The sequence below is a fragment of the Pempheris klunzingeri genome, chromosome 15 (assembly GCF_042242105.1).
Source record: "Pempheris klunzingeri isolate RE-2024b chromosome 15, fPemKlu1.hap1, whole genome shotgun sequence".
Lineage (NCBI taxonomy): Eukaryota > Metazoa > Chordata > Actinopteri > Acropomatiformes > Pempheridae > Pempheris > Pempheris klunzingeri.
In genome coordinates, this window is record NC_092026.1 from 8,272,601 (window position 1) to 8,289,760 (window position 17,160).

Below are 17,160 nucleotides of genomic sequence, written 5' to 3' on the forward strand. Positions count from 1 at the left end.
ACATAGAAAGAAATGATAACAGAGATATAGAACAGATGTAAGAGACATGGTTGTGTTTGCATGAGCATAAAAAAAATGTCTGGTTTTTATCTGTAGGATCTGTCTGGACTTTTCTGTGCATGACCAGCCAATGGAGGAGGAGAAGGCGGTTGATAATATTCAAGCACAGTCCAGTTCCAGTTCCCCTCTGCCCACTGGGGTTCCTATTAATTGGGGGCTTATTACCGGCCCTGTCCCCGAACCTGTTTTCCCAGCACCTTCTTTGAGCACCCAACTTCCTCCTTCGCAGAGTTCAGCTGTGCATGCGCTACAGACCAAAGTAAAGTCGCTCACACAGAGAAGGACAAGAGGCAGAGAGAGGGAGAAAGAAAGAGAGAGGTTGGACACAGAGGTCCCCGCGAGCAGTCCTGCTGGGCAGATTTCATCTGACGTCCTCCTCAGACAGAGACCCAGAGGAAAGGGTCAGCTGTCTCTGTCTGCAGCCTCCTGGCGATCGGGCGCTGCAAAAGTCTTGAGCAGTAGTGATGAAGAGGAGGAAGTAGAAGTGCAAGTCAGGTTAGAGATCCACAACCCTCCAGCTGAAGCACAAAGACAGCACGTCCTCAAGGAGAGAGAGGAAACTGAACAACAGAGGTCAGAAAGAAATGAGGGACAGGTCAGTGTTCTGACAGGCCGGTCTTCTGGCCTCAGGGAGGGAACCAGTCAGGAGAGTCTTTTGTCTGATAACTCGTCCAGCAGTAAGGATGAGCCGTGCCCTCCTCCTCCTCTGCCTGTGCTCTCCTGCCCCCCTGTCACCATCTCCTCTACAACAACTTCTACAGCATCTTCAGTTTCTTCCCCTGCGTCTTACACATCAACCAGACACTGGGCACCACCCAAGGGCTTCTGGAGAGTAGCACGCCCTGAAACATTGCTTCTCAATGGTGTCGGCCCTAACAGCATGCCCTCCAATTTGCCTTTGAAGGACTACACTCAGACAGAAGCACTGGCAGAGCCTCAGAGGAAGTCTAAACCAGCCGAAACAGGCTCCAGGACTGATGTGGGAATTGTGGTGGACGACAGCGACACATCCTCGGGATTCAAGCACTCGGACAGCGTGGAGTGCTACCTGGACAGGTGTGAGCAAAAAGAGATAGACAGCAAAGGGCTGTGCAGTTCAGACAGCTGGGAGAGCATGTCTTCACAAAGCGGGGTACTGTCTGCTGATGAGAAACTGAAGGTAAAGCAGAGGGCTTATGCAAAGTTAAGGGACAGACAACATAACTGCAGAGAGGGGAGAGAGCAGAGCGAAGCAGAAAGCACCAGCTATTATGAAGACACGACATACAGAGTGGATAATAAAGGTAGGTCTCTTGAGGGAACTGTCAAATGTAAAAACTTGACTTGAGGCTTCAACTTGGGGCCGAGTCATACATAAAATCCCCCCCCACACACACACACACACTTCTGGAGATGTTTTTATTTTTAGCTTGTTGATGCAAGGATTGCATTACATAGAGGGCGTCTGAGAAAGTGTTATAAAGCCTCTGACTGTGGCTTTAAAGTGGACGACTCTGCTGTCTTATATATCTTTTATATTTATGTGAGGTTAAAAGACAAGCAAAACAACCAACCAAAATCAGGCACATGTTGATATACTTCAGTCCACACAGGTTGAATGAAGGCGTTGGTTTATTCTCATTGAACAGGTGGCTCAGTCATAGTTTTTGGATTGTCATAGTTGATAACTATTGCGGCTGCAGTATTTTCAGCAGTTTCAGTGCTGAGGTGGCCTGTTATATCACAACATTACAAGGATTTTTATAATTTTTGTACTTTTCCCACATAGAATTATGCACCAGCTTTTGCAACCATTCCAAGTTCTTTATACAAGCATTAGTCCAGCTGCCCATGATGTTGTATGTATAAATACTGTATGTAACCTGGCTGATTCCCACCACTGAACAGATGTCAGATGTGCAGATGTGCATGCGGATGTTGCTATTATTAGTAGTCAGAGCGGTGGGGGAAGTGTCCCTGCTCTTGTATCTCTGTCTGTCTGCTAATGGATGTCTTAGTATGCATGTATGGTGACAGATTATGTGTTTTCCCATACTACAACTGTATATGTGTCCAGCTTGTGTGTGTGTGAGTGTGTAGACACCAGTACAGTCTGTACAAGACATTCGGGTAAATCCATGATGATCAGGTGATTTTTTTTCCCCTCTTGTCTCTGGAAAATCTGCCTTTATCTGTCTCTGAGTAGTTGCATAACCTGTTTTTTGACCGACATTAAAGATCAGTCCATGAGAATGCCACTGAATCTAACGGTATGAAGGTTTATGAAAATCCTTATGATCATACAAAGACCCAATCATTGTAATACTCATTTGTCCATGTAGGTCATAGGTCATATTCTGCCTGTGGCTCTCTTGGCAGCAGTGTTTGTCCCAAGCAAGCACTACATAAGACACTGAATTAGAATTGAACCTTGTATATGAATAGTACACTAGTTTATGAGGATGAATTATACACCAGGTTAGCTATATTTAGGGGGGAAACAAAGACAGGAAATCCATTTTTGTTGGCAGAAGTCCTTCAGAGAACTTTTTAAAGCTTTTAAATCTGAATTATATTCCTATCAGATCTTCTGAGATTTGTCCTCTCTGTTTTATGCCAGCCGCAGGTGCCCATGGGGTTTTGGAGAGGTCAGACTCAGCCATTCTTGCTCAGGAACTTGAACCCTATTTGAGGTGAGCATTGCAATGCTTCTTTATGTGCTTGGCAGGGAAGGTGATATTCAACTCTGGTGCACTATTTATATCCTCTCCTCATATATTCCACTCTTACAGCATCACTCATGTCCCCCCCCCCCCAGACTGAAGCAGTAACAAACATTGTGACAACAGGATTTAGTCTTTTCAAAGCAGAGATGCAGACATGAAATAGAATATTCATATTCATGAAAAAAAAAGAAATATCAAATACTGTGTATTGCTAAAGCTGATATTTTACCCAAATAAGATTATGATTATGAAATTTGTAACAGATTTGCCAACTGTGATACAACCTTGTAATTATTGTAGACACCCAACAAAATCTTCAGGCTCTACTTGAAGCTGTCATTCTTGAAACTAAATGCATAAAAAGATAAATAAACAAAATGTTTGTGCAACTGAGCAATAAAAACACAAATCATTCAGTTTTTCAACATAAAGTTTGGCTCATTACTTGAATTGTACCTCTTATCCACCCTTTTCAGTTCATCCTCCACAATGATGATGATAATATCTTAGAGGCCATTATTATTATAGACCGTGTGTTATGGTCATCCGTCATTATAAACTGCAGAATAAATCAGCTACATATGGGGTATCAAAACAAGCTGCTAATTATACTGTGTTTGTCAGTGTTGGGATGAAAAAACCTGACAAACTGTAATCTATTGAAACACAATATGTTCTCCTCTTGACACCCAGGAGAGAATGAATCACACTCAGTCCATTACAAGGATAATCCACATGGCTGGTGTATCATGCTATCTTTATCACTGGGCCAGGGGATAAAGACAAGTACAGACGATGAAGCACAATGCAGAGCAGCTTAGCTGCTGGGCGTTAGGATAGATGGATGGATGACGTTTCTCTCTGCTGCTCACCACCAGTGCCACGCCCAAGTCTATCTATCTGATATTACATAAGACGGCTTAGGAAAACGCAGCTTGATTCACTCTATGTGAAGTCAGTCTGTGGAGAATATGATGTTGCTGGATATGTCAGAACACTTTGCACATTTAAAGGCTTACATGAAATATTCAATTTCGCTCAAACAGATGGTGTCTGTAGCCTAGTCCCGCGCTCATCATCTAAATGATTCATTCCTGCACTATTTTGCATCTTTCTATTGATCATCAGGTCGCTGCTTGTAATCAGTGATGAGCTTCCTCTGAGCCCAAGACACGAGCAAGCCAAGCTTCTTCTGGAGAGAGCGCGACTCAAAGCTCGCTCCACTCACATTAAAGGCGATCGCCCCAGACGCTCCCACTCTGATCAGAGATCCACAGTGTAAGTCAGCTCCCTCTAATTATGTGGACTATGACTTCTTTGGCATCTTCGCAAGTTAGATGACTGAGACTGAGACTGAGAATGTCCCACTTTTGCATCGGTATGAATCATTGATGTGATAACAAGTTAGTACCTTCTCTGCAAATTCCTTTGTTGCTACCACTGTCTCCGTCTTTTCATTCCTAGTATCTCTTTATCCACCAGTTTCCCACTCTAATGTCTCCCTTATCTTTCTCTATGCGTTGTCTATCCTTCTCTTGCACTTGGCCTGTTTTTTCCAAAGCTAATGTTGCATAACTGAATATAAGTAAAAGCTCTGGAACCTGACTGTGATTTTGTAATTACAAACACAGAGCTGACAATGTTGAGAAAACGTTTGGTGTCTGTTTATGTAATAGTGTATACGTCACACAAATCCTAAATCCCGTTATATCAGCAGGAAAAATTCACTTAATTTAGAATTAGGAGCATCTGTAATGGTTCATGCATTCATGAGTGCACTGCTGACCTGCTGTGAAACATACATGTAGCAACTACACGTACCGAATGTCTCACTGCAATTTATTGTGCCATTTGGTTATTTGATCACCAAAAATCTCTTATTTTGAAAATGGCTGCCATATGTACATGTCCACATCAACATACTTAATTTTGATAGGCTGTTCTATCTACTTTGAAGATGGTGTTCATTTTCACGTTTATGTTTTACTTTCATTGTGCTTCGCTTTCAAAAGATGCTTGATAACTGTTATAGTCTAAAATGCGTTGCTTTAAAATGTCTGTAACATGCACTTCTGTGTTATTTCTTGCAGAAAAAAGTCACAAGCTGACTCCCCCAGTCCAATGCCAGTCCACAAAGCTGTTCAAACCAAAGATGATCTTGCAGTTCAAACTGCATCTGGTCCCCTTCTCGTCCCCAAACAAAGAGACACTTCCCCCTGTGACCAAGGTGGTCGCTCCAGACGGTATGGCTGTTCACCCACAAGGGTACGCTTCGAGGATGAGTCAGAGAAAGAAGCAGAGTCTCGGTACTTGGACAGAGTGAGACAGCGTGGCAGGCCTGGAGCACCCAAGTCCAAGAGTAAAGACAGTAATACAGATTCTAGCAGTAGTGGTTCAGAGAGGAGCAAAGGCCACAAAAGTGTCTCCACATCTGCTTCACAGAAACAAGAAGGTGTGGGTGTCAGTGGTGAGCCCACGACAGTGATTAAAGAGATAATAGTGCTGGTGAAGAAATGTGAGGCGTGTGGGTCTGTAGTCAGGGAACCTCAGCCAATCTCATCACCGTTAAATCCACAGAACACTGAACCGCAGCATCCCAGCAACCCCGAGGACCCACGGGGAAAAGCGTCTCCTCAGTGGGTGCCTACAAACAAGCCAGAGACAAGTGCTCGTCCCAAAGCTCCTCTAACTGTCACTTTTGCAGGAGCTTTCGTGCTGGGGGAAAATAAAGAGAGTAGCACAGGGTGGAAGTCATCAGGTTTTGGGAAACTTAGGAGAAGGAGCAGGAAAGGAGAAAGTCGGCTGGAGTCTGGCAATGGCCCTTATGGTCCGTCTTGGGCTCAGCGGCGTAACTCAAATCCCAGGAACAGGGTCAACCTCAGCAGAGCTGTTTCCTTTGCCCCAGATAGTCCCATTGCTGTGGAGCCACATTTGCTGGAGGCATCTGGTGGACTAAGGGATCCACCTGCCCCATCGTTGCCTATAAAGTCAGCCCTGAAATCAAGTTCGAGAAACCGCTCTGCTGCAGGTCAGTCTTCAGTTCAGTTCCACATGACCTCAAATCAAGGAGGCGAGGGGGGATCAGTCCTCCTCGACTCTCCGGAGATAAGAAGGGAATCTCCAATAGCTTTAGCCCAAGGGACCCCTGCAACAAGCAACCCAGTGCCCTGTATCAGGCCCTCCACCCTGAGGTACTCCCCCGCCCGGCTCACCACCGACCTGCCTGCTGCTGAACTCTGGGATGCCACTCCAGATGGAACAGGTGAGTGGTCATCGGGGACGGGTAGAGTGCCGGATAGGTCGCCCAGAGAGTTCAGAATCTGCCATGGAGCGATACTTTATTTTCTTGTCAGAGGATTAAGTATTCTGTAAAAGCAGTAGTGGAAGAGGTAGTAATACCATGGAGTAAAAATACTGCATACTAATAATACTGTAAAGAGGGAGTTTTTAAATTTTATCAGCAAAATGTGCTTAATCAAAAAATAAAAGGAATAGACTGTTGAATTTTATTTTATATATTATTGGATTATTATTCCTGATGAATTATACATGTGTGTATGTATAAAGTAGTATGTTATGTTGCTTAATGCTTGTCAGTACCTAAAAATTGTACTTGAAAGAACAGAATATCTTGGAATGATTCTTTGACATAGATTCAGCACACACTTTTCTATCAACAGGTCTGAGTGGAGACCCTGGTTCTGGTCCCGAATGTCGTCCTGCTCTGCGTGGCCTGGCTATGTCTCGGGCTGAGGACCTCAGAGCAGAGCTGTTGAGAGCAGAACATCTGAAAGCTGAGGCCATATGGGAGGAAAACTCTGATGGGTCCAGGTAAGCCAAGATAACAACGCTCCTGTCATATTAGACAATAAATCCCTTGCCCCCACCAACGCTGTTCCCAAAACAACTTAAGCATGCCAGACTGATGGCAGTTAGGAGATTAAAACCCTGACCTACAATTCACAGGATGTTATTGTTAAAATAATCTGTGAACAGCAAGGCAATCCTGCCCTCTCCTGGTAATGAAAACCCGTACTTGTTAATGCCATTTATCCCACAATGATAAAACCATTAGCAAAATAATCATTTTAATAGTTCTTGTTTTTTAAAAATTGAACCATCCCTAATGTGTTGATTAGTAGTTTAGTTGGGGTAGCTCAAATTAGTTGATGTCTATTACTGTCTGGTAAAAAAATATTTGTAATTTTCCTTTTACAGAAAGCTGGATGGACGGCCAAAGCTCTCCCTGCGTCGCTTCTTTTCCTCCATTGGCCTGAACAGCGTTGGTAGACTGGTGAAAGGAGGCCGCTCCAGCAGCATGGAGCAGCTCACTATACCCACTGCCCCCCGGATCAGCTCTGCTTCCCCGAGCCCCACGCGCAGACCGCAGCCCACCATCCGCATACAGAGGACGCCGTCACTGCAAACCCTGCACCACACGGTGAGTAAGAGCAAACATGCTTTTCTGCCATGTTGTGTTTTGTTCAGGACTGCTGCTGCTCTGTCATTGTCTTGTGTAATATTTCACCACATCTAATAGATGCGATATCACCTTAAAAAGGTAGGCCGCTGGAAGAGAACATCTTATTTACATGTCTTTAAACTTCCAGTCCAGCTTTGAAGTACCTTTCACTACTTATTTGCCACAGCGGACCAAGCAAGGCTTTGAAGTGTTACCAACCTTTCTGCCTGATACTGGGAGCACAAATAATGCATTCCAGGTTTTCCGCGTTTCCTTCCACTTTCTGTGGTAGCCGTCCTTGTTGTCCTCTTGGCAGCTGAAAGAGTACACTAAACAGATGTAAACAACTTTCTGTTCCAGCCAATCACAGCCTCTATTAGCATAATGTGGGTCTGGTGCCAAGCACGCACTTGTTAGTTTTAGAAGGGTGTTAGAGCCAAAAAGTTACTTTTCCAAAAGCTGATCTGGTGAATTTTACCAATATGTAAAAACACATGTGTTACAGTGCCATTTGTTTGCCACTAGGTGCTGCCACTGGCCCAGCTGCGCAAAGCCTCCTCTGTGCAGAGTTTAGAGAGAAGAACAGAGCGATCAACAATACTGGGAGAAGTGCAGATACCATACGGGTTGGCACCCAGGTAGGTATCAAAGAAACATAAACTATGCAGACAGACACAGATAGAAGAAACACACATACTGCATTGTTTTACTTTATCAGCTTGATAATGACCAGAGCTGAATTTCTGCTGTTCCAGCCCCGACAGCCCCCAGCTAGACCTTCACCGGGCCCTTAGTGTTGAAGACGTACTTGCCTCCAGAATCGTGCGTCCGGTCGGCCGGGTCACCCAGGTTTTCCCCGATGGCAGCCTCCTCCTAGAGCTTGTCAGACCCCCAAATGGTCCCTTCGGTTTTGTCATATCAAGGGGCAAAGGTCGACCAGACACAGGTAACTTTTTAAATCCACATTCTCTTTGTACTGTCTGATTTGTAGAGCTTGGTTTTACAGTTGTTTAATTTTGGCGGCTACTTTATTTCTTTTGCTAACTGGCAGGCAACTACTTAATATGCTGTGTCTTGACAATAGAATAGAATAAAGAGAATAGAGGAAAAGGCCATTGTTCAGATATACATTAGTTTTACTGTTAAGAACAAGCAGATAAAACTGGTAATCATAATTAGAAGCATCATCAAACATGTGACAACACAGGGCCAATTCAGCAGAAATTCCATCACATATTTAAGCTCATATCGGTAAAATGAGTCAAAATGCTTTTAGTCCTTGTGAAGCTGTTTTATGCTCATTATACTGTTGCAATTTTGTATGTTTCACTAAACACAAAACATCCTATATCTTTCTCCTTTTCCTACTTCCACCCATTTTCTCAACCCTCTATTCTCAAACTATCCACTTTTATTTCACCTGTCCTCCGTCATCCCTCTTCCCCTCTTGCTGTTTCCTTCCCAGGTGTATATGTAGAGAAGGTGGGTGACGGTAGCGGCGAAGGCCCCTATATCGGTCTCCTCGGCATCGGTGATGAGATTCTACAGGTGAATGGTGAGCCAGTGGCTGGACACAGTCTGGAACAGGTGACGCGGCTCATGACTCGGGAAAGCACGGCTTCTCTTCGGATCATACCGGCCCGACGCAGCCAGCGCTGACTGGGAAGACAGTCATGGCACGGTGCCATTTCTCCTGGAGCCGTGGAATATAATTCACACCGCTGATGGACTGTAACCTATGGTGGATCTGAGATAGAGTATATTTCAGTGCACAGTTTCGCATATCAAAATGACTGCACAGGATAACCAAAACCAAACAAACCCAGTAGTAGAGAGGACTATGCTAGCTAGAAACTTGATTACAGAGTATATATTGTGATACTAATACAAAGTTAATACTAGAACTAATGATTCAAATCCAACACGACTTGTTTCTGTGAATGTGTGTGTTTTTTATTGTCACATTTGAATGAATATGAATTATTTTATTCACATCTTATTTCCATTTTTAAATTATTTACAAAGTCTCTCCACACAACACACAAAGGAGTGGCTGCATTTATTTTGACTTTAGCGTCAGTGACAATCAAAACATTCCATTTTTTTCATGTTTGAACTGTGATTTATTTTGCTTTTTACAGTACGGCACCTTAATGCTTAGCGAGCGGAACCTCATTTTGTCACATGTTTAAAATTGTGCACAGATCTGTTCCCATTAATCTTGCTGATTATTTCAGATGACTGACGTGTGTGTGAGGATGTGCCACAAATATTATCCCGGCCCATCAGACCGTCAAACTATAGAGCTATCTGCACAAGCACAAAAAGCACTGATTTCAAAAAATTGTTGCCCTACACTGGATTGCACAAATTATGTCTAAACAAAAAGCAATTAATCATCTCTCACCCTCTTTTTCTCCCCCCTTGGGGCTCTGCAGGATCCCATCATTTTACTTGTCCAGTGTCACCTATTGCTTCATGAAATTGCTTCCAAATAAAAATGTTTTATTTTGTCAAACTTTTGTCATTGAATGTGACACATTCACAAATTATGCGCATTTATGTCACACAAAAAAAAAATCACACAACTTCCCCCAAAACTTATATTTACTTAAATTTGAAATATTTAAACTTTGTGTTTCCAATTACATGTTTTTTTAATGTTATTTTTTCAATTTAACAGCCAGCTTCTAGCTCCCCTTGGCTATGGCCAATTAGGCCTATTGATTTGCATATTTTAGATAATTCATTTGGACCCAAAGTCGGGCTGAGTGCTCCCCACAAGAAATAAAAAATAAAAAATAAAATCTTGGTACAATTGTTTCCTTGAACGATGCTCACAATTAAAGGGATTATGTCAGGCTGTGGTGTTGTTAAGCACACAGGATGTAGGATGAAGGTCGTGACTGCTGCTTCAACAGGTCTGTTGAAAAGTCGTGACAAATTGTGGGGTTGCTGTTCTTTTTTTTAAAACATTACACTTAAAACACTCAAAGTGTAACGTGTGACTTTATATCTATCTATCTATCTATCTATCTATCTATCTATCTATCTATCTATCTATCTATCTATCTATCTATCTAATGTCACGAGTTAATTTGACTTATTTCAATTCACAAATTTATTTGACCACAAGAAAAAGAGGCTGTGTGGAGAATCCGTTATTAGGATGTACCTGCTACCATTTAAGCTGTTCTGAATGTGCTCTGATAGCGCGCTGCTCTTTTATCTGATGCGTCCAGGAGCCGAAAGGCTTTTATCTCCCCCCGCCATGACTCCTCATGGACCCAGGGGAACCGCCGTCCAAGACCCCCAACGCAAACAATGACGCGCAACAGCACATTTACTTATTTATTTATATCTATTTATTAATCAATCGATGAAGAATTGTGTCCCATTCAATTAAGGCGTCGTTATCATAATTACACCCACATTTTACCAGTGTTGTATCAGTGGCTCATCCTGCCTCAAGGCGCCGAAATGTTTATGGATTAATGGATATTCTCTTTTGAGGATAAAAAAAAAATAAAAATAAAAAAGATAGACGACAATCTGCAATCACCAGTTATCTTACTGCAGGATAAATGGGCTTTAGCAAAATCCCTTTGTTGAATATATAAATATGTCAAAAGCTTAACCTGTGCTTTTGTTTCTTTCATCAAAAAAAATTAAAACACCTCCACTATAGCCCAGGCTACAGTATACTACCTCACGCTGTTACAGCCCGTTGCGCTGTGCCTGTTTGCTTTTTTTAATGCTTTGCCCTCCACAAGCCTATATAGCCCACGACAGCCAAATAATAATGAATCATTTCATAAATAATGGGTTTAGGGGCTTATCGGGAATGAAGAGGCCGCTGCCGTGCGCTTATCTCACTCGGCCACATTGCGGCCTGTGTTCCGCTCCCCATACTGAGGGAGCGCACTGGATGCGGCGAGGAATAACTCAGCTACACACACACACACACACACACACACACACACACACACACAGAGAGAGACGCGCGCGCACACACACACACACACTGCTCCACAACTGGCAGGGAAAAAAAAAAAAAAAAAAGAAAAACCTCAGACATGGATGACCCACTCACAAAATGGCTCCACTTACACAGTAACATCAACAACACGGCAGGAACGGTAAGTGCAAAAAATACATCTCTTTATTTAAAGCTACACGTTCGTTGTTCCAAAACGCCGTAATTGGACCGCTATCCTCTACATTTTCTTTGCGTCATGTGCGAAATATTTAGCCTGTATTTTCTGCCATTGTCCGATCGGATGGCTGAGACTGTACGGGATGTAATAACGGATGCGAGGCCTATTGGAGAATTCCCAGAAATAAAAGTGCGCTCTTTTGTTGGCGGTCTGTTGTTCGTTTTTTTGGAAATATTCTTCGGAGATCTGTCGAATTAATTGGCTGCTAAAACACCTCACACTGGTGTGCTGTGTGTTCATTATGACAAGCCTTTGATGATCGGCTGTAACGACAGCGGCGCGGTGGCCTACACCACGATAAAAACACAAATTACACAACCTGCGCTGACATCTGTGGCGATGAAAATGATCAGGTCCAAGTGTTTTTGAGGCTTCACTGGGTTATTTCTGGATTTGCTCAAGGCAGAAAAAAAGGAGAGGATTTTATTTCGGCGGAGTCGATTGGATACCAAGCTGTCTTCATGGTCCTGGCATCCACAGTCTCTCTGAAAGACGAGATTCTCACCTCTAAATAAAACGCAGCCGAAATGAGCTTTTGATATATATTCGACTGTGACTTAATGCCAGAGCTCAAACGTAGGTTTGCACATATTAAGATATTGGCATAACGGCATTAACTGTGCTGAAGGCCAAGCAAGCTTTAGATAAGAGATTCATAGAAAGGAGGAAAAAAACATGCATGCACGAGCCACAAGATAAAGCTCTCTGTAAATGACATGTTAACGTGTCATTTACAGAGAGCTTTATCTTGTGGTTGAAAAATACCACCAGCTCCAAATTTCTAATTTAAATGTTTAATTGAGGCAAATTCACAATTGGAAGCCCATACAGTCATATCCTACTTATCCTATCTCAGCCGATTTAACTTTAAGAAAAGCCTTCAAACCTTCCACATCTCACACATTGTAAAATCCAAGATAATTAAAATATTTTTTGAATGTAGATAACATATAGTAGAAGTGTTTTAGAATTTTCCTTTATGGCACAAATGCCTACATCGAGCTTTTTATTATGCTTTAAAAAAAAAAAAGATTGAACAAAATGTATTGATTAAGAAAAATAGCCGGTTAATTGCATTTCTTACACCAGGCATTTTGAAATGTAAAATCTGTAATTGATGCTAATAATTCTAATAAAATAATAATAAAACCCTGATTTAATCACAATTTTAATGACAATAATAATAATAATAAAGGATTGTTAATTCTCTAAAGGCATGGAAAGAAAGCAAAAGCTTGGTATAAGACATATTGTTTTGATCAATAAATTAATGGAGGGAAAATCCTGTTTAGGACGTAGTGGACTCGAGCGAGTGGTGACGGTATAAAAATGATGGAAAAACGGCAGCCGGAGCTTTGTCCTGGAAGTCCTGATGCAGAGTCCGGCCCTGGAAAGCGGGAGGACTCCTCCATCATCTCCAGACAGAACGGATGCAAGAAGGACGAGGAGCCGAGGAGAGAGGAGGGGGAGAAAGAGAGGGGAGGGAGCTTCAAGGGGGTTGAGGAGACGGATGACGTTCCTCTGCAGAACTCGAGCAACGGGACCAGCATCAGCATCATCATCAACGGCGTTGCCAAGGAAACTGCCTCTCACAACGCCCTTGACCTGAAAAGGGAAGTGCCGGTGATCGAGCTCTCCAGGAGGGACGCTATAAAAGCGGTGGAGCAGAGGACTGAAAGCCATTTGGTGCCGATCACGGAACTTCGCAGACCTCCACCGCTGCCGCTGCCGCCGCCGCACCGAGACGACGCTCGAATGGTCCAACTGAGCCCAAACGCGTTTCCTGTCCCGGCCCGGGCGATGCTCTACAACCTGGCGCAGCCTCTCGCCGCCATCAACAGGTAAAGGTGGAGGCACGAAAAGAAAAATGCCACAGTTTCATGAATGCACGTTTCATTTTGTCATTGTGAGTGTTCACCATAGAAAGTTATAAGTTTGGTGGCTGTTGGTCGAGGTGTTGCCCTTTTATGGCCCTGCAGGAACAGGCTACTGTAGTATGAAAAGGTACTTGTAGTGCAACTGAGTTCATACATTATGGTGATGTTATTTATCTTAACTGTGCATGTGTGACAGAAAGAATCAGCCTGTAAATGTGTGTTTGTGTTTATGTGTGTGGGTGTGGGTGTGTGTGTGTGTGTGTGTGGGTGGGTGGTGCAAGGAGTAAAAGGGTGTTGAGGGTCACATGCAATGAAAGAAGTTATTTAAGATGAAATTCCTTATATATCTGTGAACCTTTTGTCTGCTTTCTGTTGCCGTAGTCTCGGAGGGGAGTCGGAGCAGTACAGCATGTACCCCAGCAACAGGGTAAAACGCCGCCCGGCGCCTTATGAGGTTGAACTCGACGAGGGTAGGCGCATTTTAGATCTTTATAAGTATGGTAAGACGCACTTTTGCTGTGTCCTCCTTCTGCCAATAGTCTCCTAACAGTCTCCTCCTCATCTCCATTGTCATTCATCCACTGACACGGATCTGTACTGTACCTAATCTGAGTGATGCAGAAGACGCCATGCAAAAGGAAATGTTTAACCCAGAGGAATAAATACATCATAATTCATGGCATAAATGGATGCTGCTAATCAGAATGTCAAATACATGTACCTGCATACCATTAAAGTAAGCTCTTTTCAGGCGGATTTGGGGTTTATTTCATTTGAAACATCCTTTCCACCGCTGCCCACTCGCTGGCATATAGAGGGGTGGATGATGGGGGTGCTGCTGCCTCCATGCCAAGGTTTTACTGCAGAGTGGGCTGAAGGATTAAGATAGACTGGGTGTGTTCCAAGGGCAACAATAGCCTGGAAGACACCATTGTTGGGGGTGGGAGGATGTGACTACCTGCAGTGGGGCATTTTATCATACCTAAATAAATAAAAAGTACATAGAATATAGAATGAGGGGCATATAGTCTCCCCATCACCCTTTCCTGGGGTTTGGCATGCCAAACCAACCATTTTTTTGTATCGCATTTGCATGGTATTTGACACAAAGCATATTATACAAATGTAAGTCTCTATAGTTTCTGCTCCATCATCTAAAATCCATATTGTATGGAGGACAATTTTGCGACTAATTTCTTTAGGATTATCAAACTTTTTTTGTTTATCCTGCAAGAATTTTTTTTTTCTCAAAACCTTTGTGCATCTGTTGTACTGCTACTACTTCTTCCATTTGTAGTATTGTGATTGTATTGCTTTACCCTTTTATAGGCATTATGTGTTTAGTGCTGCATTTCATAACATTTGTGTTACGATATCCAATCAGTGTGTCCTCTCCTTACTCTCTCTGTGTCTCGTTTCCTCCCTGTTCCTCTAGCTGGCCAGCCAAAGATTGTACGTCGTATATTCACTAACAGTCGTGAACGCTGGCGGCAGCAGAACGTGAACGGGGCATTTGCGGAGCTTCGCAAACTCATTCCCACACACCCCCCAGACAAGAAGCTGAGCAAGAATGAGATCCTGCGGCTTGCTATGAAGTATATCAGCTTCCTCTCTAACCTTCTGGAGGATCAAGATGGAGGGAGGAATGTTGGCAGCACAACTGATGGGGAAACAGGGCTACTGGTTGGGCCCCACGAGGGCGGCCCTCAGGGTGGACCACATCAGGACTCGGTGGGGGGCTTGGCCAGGGACGATCTTCTGGAAACAATGTCACCAGGCTCCAGCTGTGGAAGCCTGCCTGATGGCGATGCCGAGGGTAGTCCTGAGAGCTTTATGGAGGACCAGGACTCACCTCCAGCTCCAAGGACTCTAACGGGTTCACGAGGGCCCCCGCTGCACCTAGCTGCCAGGGATCTGAGGCGCAATGGACGCCCTATAGATGGTTCCAGTCGCCGATGATACTGATGCCAAAAGACCGCGGACACAACACCTGAGACTGAAAGGAAACAATGAGAGGGACTAAAAAAAAGAGATGGATATGCTCAGGACCTGTTAACTTTGAGTTGTCAGTGTAGGAAGCAGAATGAAACTCCACCTAGTGACATGATAGTGTCCAAAATGGATCATGAGTACGCTCCTGTGCCCACACTACACCCGAGGCAGCACCGATGAGTAGCTCGGCTTGATTGGTGATTGGTTGAATTTGATCCGACAAAAGACTTGTAAATTCTGCATGTCTCATGTCTTTGACAGACCTGCGGATTATAACTTTGTGTTTTCAAAGTCCAAAGACTGGATATTCTTTTAAAAAAAACACACACGCACACACACACACTCAAACACACATATACCACCCATGTACAAGGAAAAAACTTGCAAACAAAACAAAACAAGACAAAACCAAGCAAAAAAAAATCAATCTAGAGACACTGAGCAGATTTTTGATGTGTAAGATTAAAGTTTTGAACAGTGCTTCATTAATGATACTGTTGATTACAATATGGTGCAGCCAGAATAGACCCAATAGACCACCTTGCACTGTTGCAAGTAAATGGTTGTAAAACATAAATGAATCAACCCTGGAGATTTACGCCCAACAAATTTGATGTGTTCGAATAATGACGCAAAAGTAAGTTCGCCTCAGTTGGAGGCCGTAAATGAACCGACTGGACTCTATTGTACCCATGCAGTTGCGTATGTATTGTAAATAGCATTATATTTCCACTGCATAATGTAACAACAGTGACTCGAGTTCAAGTCATGTGGTTTAAGATGTACTGTAGTGTGTTTGTCAATGGGTTTACTTGCAAAATGGTCTTTTAGGAGACATGAATCGAAGATAGAGGAGAGAAGAACTCAAAAGGTAAAGCAAGCGACGGAACGTAGTACATCAAATGTGGTACCATTTACTTCTGTTACACTTTGGTGATGAGAAAATGACACCAAATACGACAACAGACAGTTTAACAATTTTAATGCCTGGAATGAATATATCTATTTGAAATTGCTGTGGAGGTACAAGACATGCAGTGTTTCTAAAAGTGTACAAAATATGGGTCATATGATATCATGAAATGACTCATGCAGTCCTTTTGATATGAATGTTTCAGTGTTTTGTTTTTTTTAACTGTAATGCAGTTGTAGTTTAGTAAGGTACACAAATAAATCCCTTCATTGCCGCATTTCACATATACACATACAGACACGTGCACACACACTCACACACACTCACACACCACACAGTGTTAATATCATAACAACACCAGCAGTTTTCTGACAAATACAGTTAAATATTGCTCACCGTTGTTGGTTATTCTGCTTTTTCAGCAGAACCTAGTAGCCTATATTGGTACCTTTGGTAACTATGTTATTTTATGAATTGCAGTAAAGGGACATTGTACGTTTGGTAATGACATATTTGTTGTATGATAGCTGTATCTATAAATATATCCAATGTTAAATCGATGAATTTTATACAAAACCCCTGAATAAAACATGCAGAGGAAAAGCCTTGTATTTGATCTCACTCAAACATGTTGTGGGTCTTATTAATTCAACTCAGTTCCATTCATTTCAATTCAGCTCCTTCACTGTACAAGAAACTGAACATATGATACTTTTTGTGCCACATTTGATCACATCTGACTAAATGCACATTTTACACACCCATTCATAGTTATATAACCTAAGTGACAAAGTCCTAGAGGCAGAAAATGGCACACCATGTAACTGTTTCCCACCTTATCTGTACAGAGTGTATAGTTAAAACCACAACCTCCTTTCGAAACTCCCCCAATGAACGCTGGAATCCTCACTTCCTCCCAACAAGTGACAACTTC

The 17,160-nt window shown here is 42.9% G+C and overlaps 2 protein-coding genes across 2 annotated transcripts; both read left to right on the forward strand.

The window, feature by feature from the left end:
- Nucleotides 1-130: 130 nt before the first annotated feature.
- Nucleotides 131-8,889, forward strand: LOC139214128 (uncharacterized). Its single transcript, XM_070844885.1, is given in 10 exon segments — nucleotides 131-1,343; nucleotides 2,660-2,732; nucleotides 3,894-3,982; nucleotides 4,984-5,124; nucleotides 5,470-6,027; nucleotides 6,446-6,596; nucleotides 6,984-7,206; nucleotides 7,753-7,869; nucleotides 7,999-8,173; nucleotides 8,693-8,889. Coding segments are annotated over 10 exon segments (2,934 nt in total). The 3' UTR covers nucleotides 8,887-8,889.
- A 2,338-nt stretch (nucleotides 8,890-11,227) lies between these two features.
- On the forward strand, nucleotides 11,228-16,837 carry tal1 (T-cell acute lymphocytic leukemia 1). The gene is made up of 4 exons (XM_070844385.1): nucleotides 11,228-11,366; nucleotides 12,737-13,285; nucleotides 13,703-13,791; nucleotides 14,757-16,837. The coding sequence occupies exons 2-4, from the start codon at nucleotides 12,774-12,776 to the stop codon at nucleotides 15,278-15,280; spliced, it is 1,125 nt and encodes a 374-aa protein (XP_070700486.1). The 5' UTR covers nucleotides 11,228-11,366; nucleotides 12,737-12,773; the 3' UTR covers nucleotides 15,281-16,837.
- The last annotated feature ends 323 nt before the right edge of the window (nucleotides 16,838-17,160 follow it).

What these genes read in the sequence shown, in the direction of transcription:
- tal1 (XM_070844385.1), top strand. Translation starts at nt 12,774, where the DNA reads ATGATGGAAAAACGGCAGCCGGAGCTTTGTCCTGGAAGTCCTGATGCA. An exon ending in CCTCTCGCCGCCATCAACAG is followed by an intron (nt 13,286 to 13,702) that starts GTAAAGGTGGAG and finishes CTGTTGCCGTAG; the next exon opens with TCTCGGAGGGGAGTCGGAGC. An exon ending in TGAGGTTGAACTCGACGAGG is followed by an intron (nt 13,792 to 14,756) that starts GTAGGCGCATTT and finishes CTGTTCCTCTAG; the next exon opens with CTGGCCAGCCAAAGATTGTA.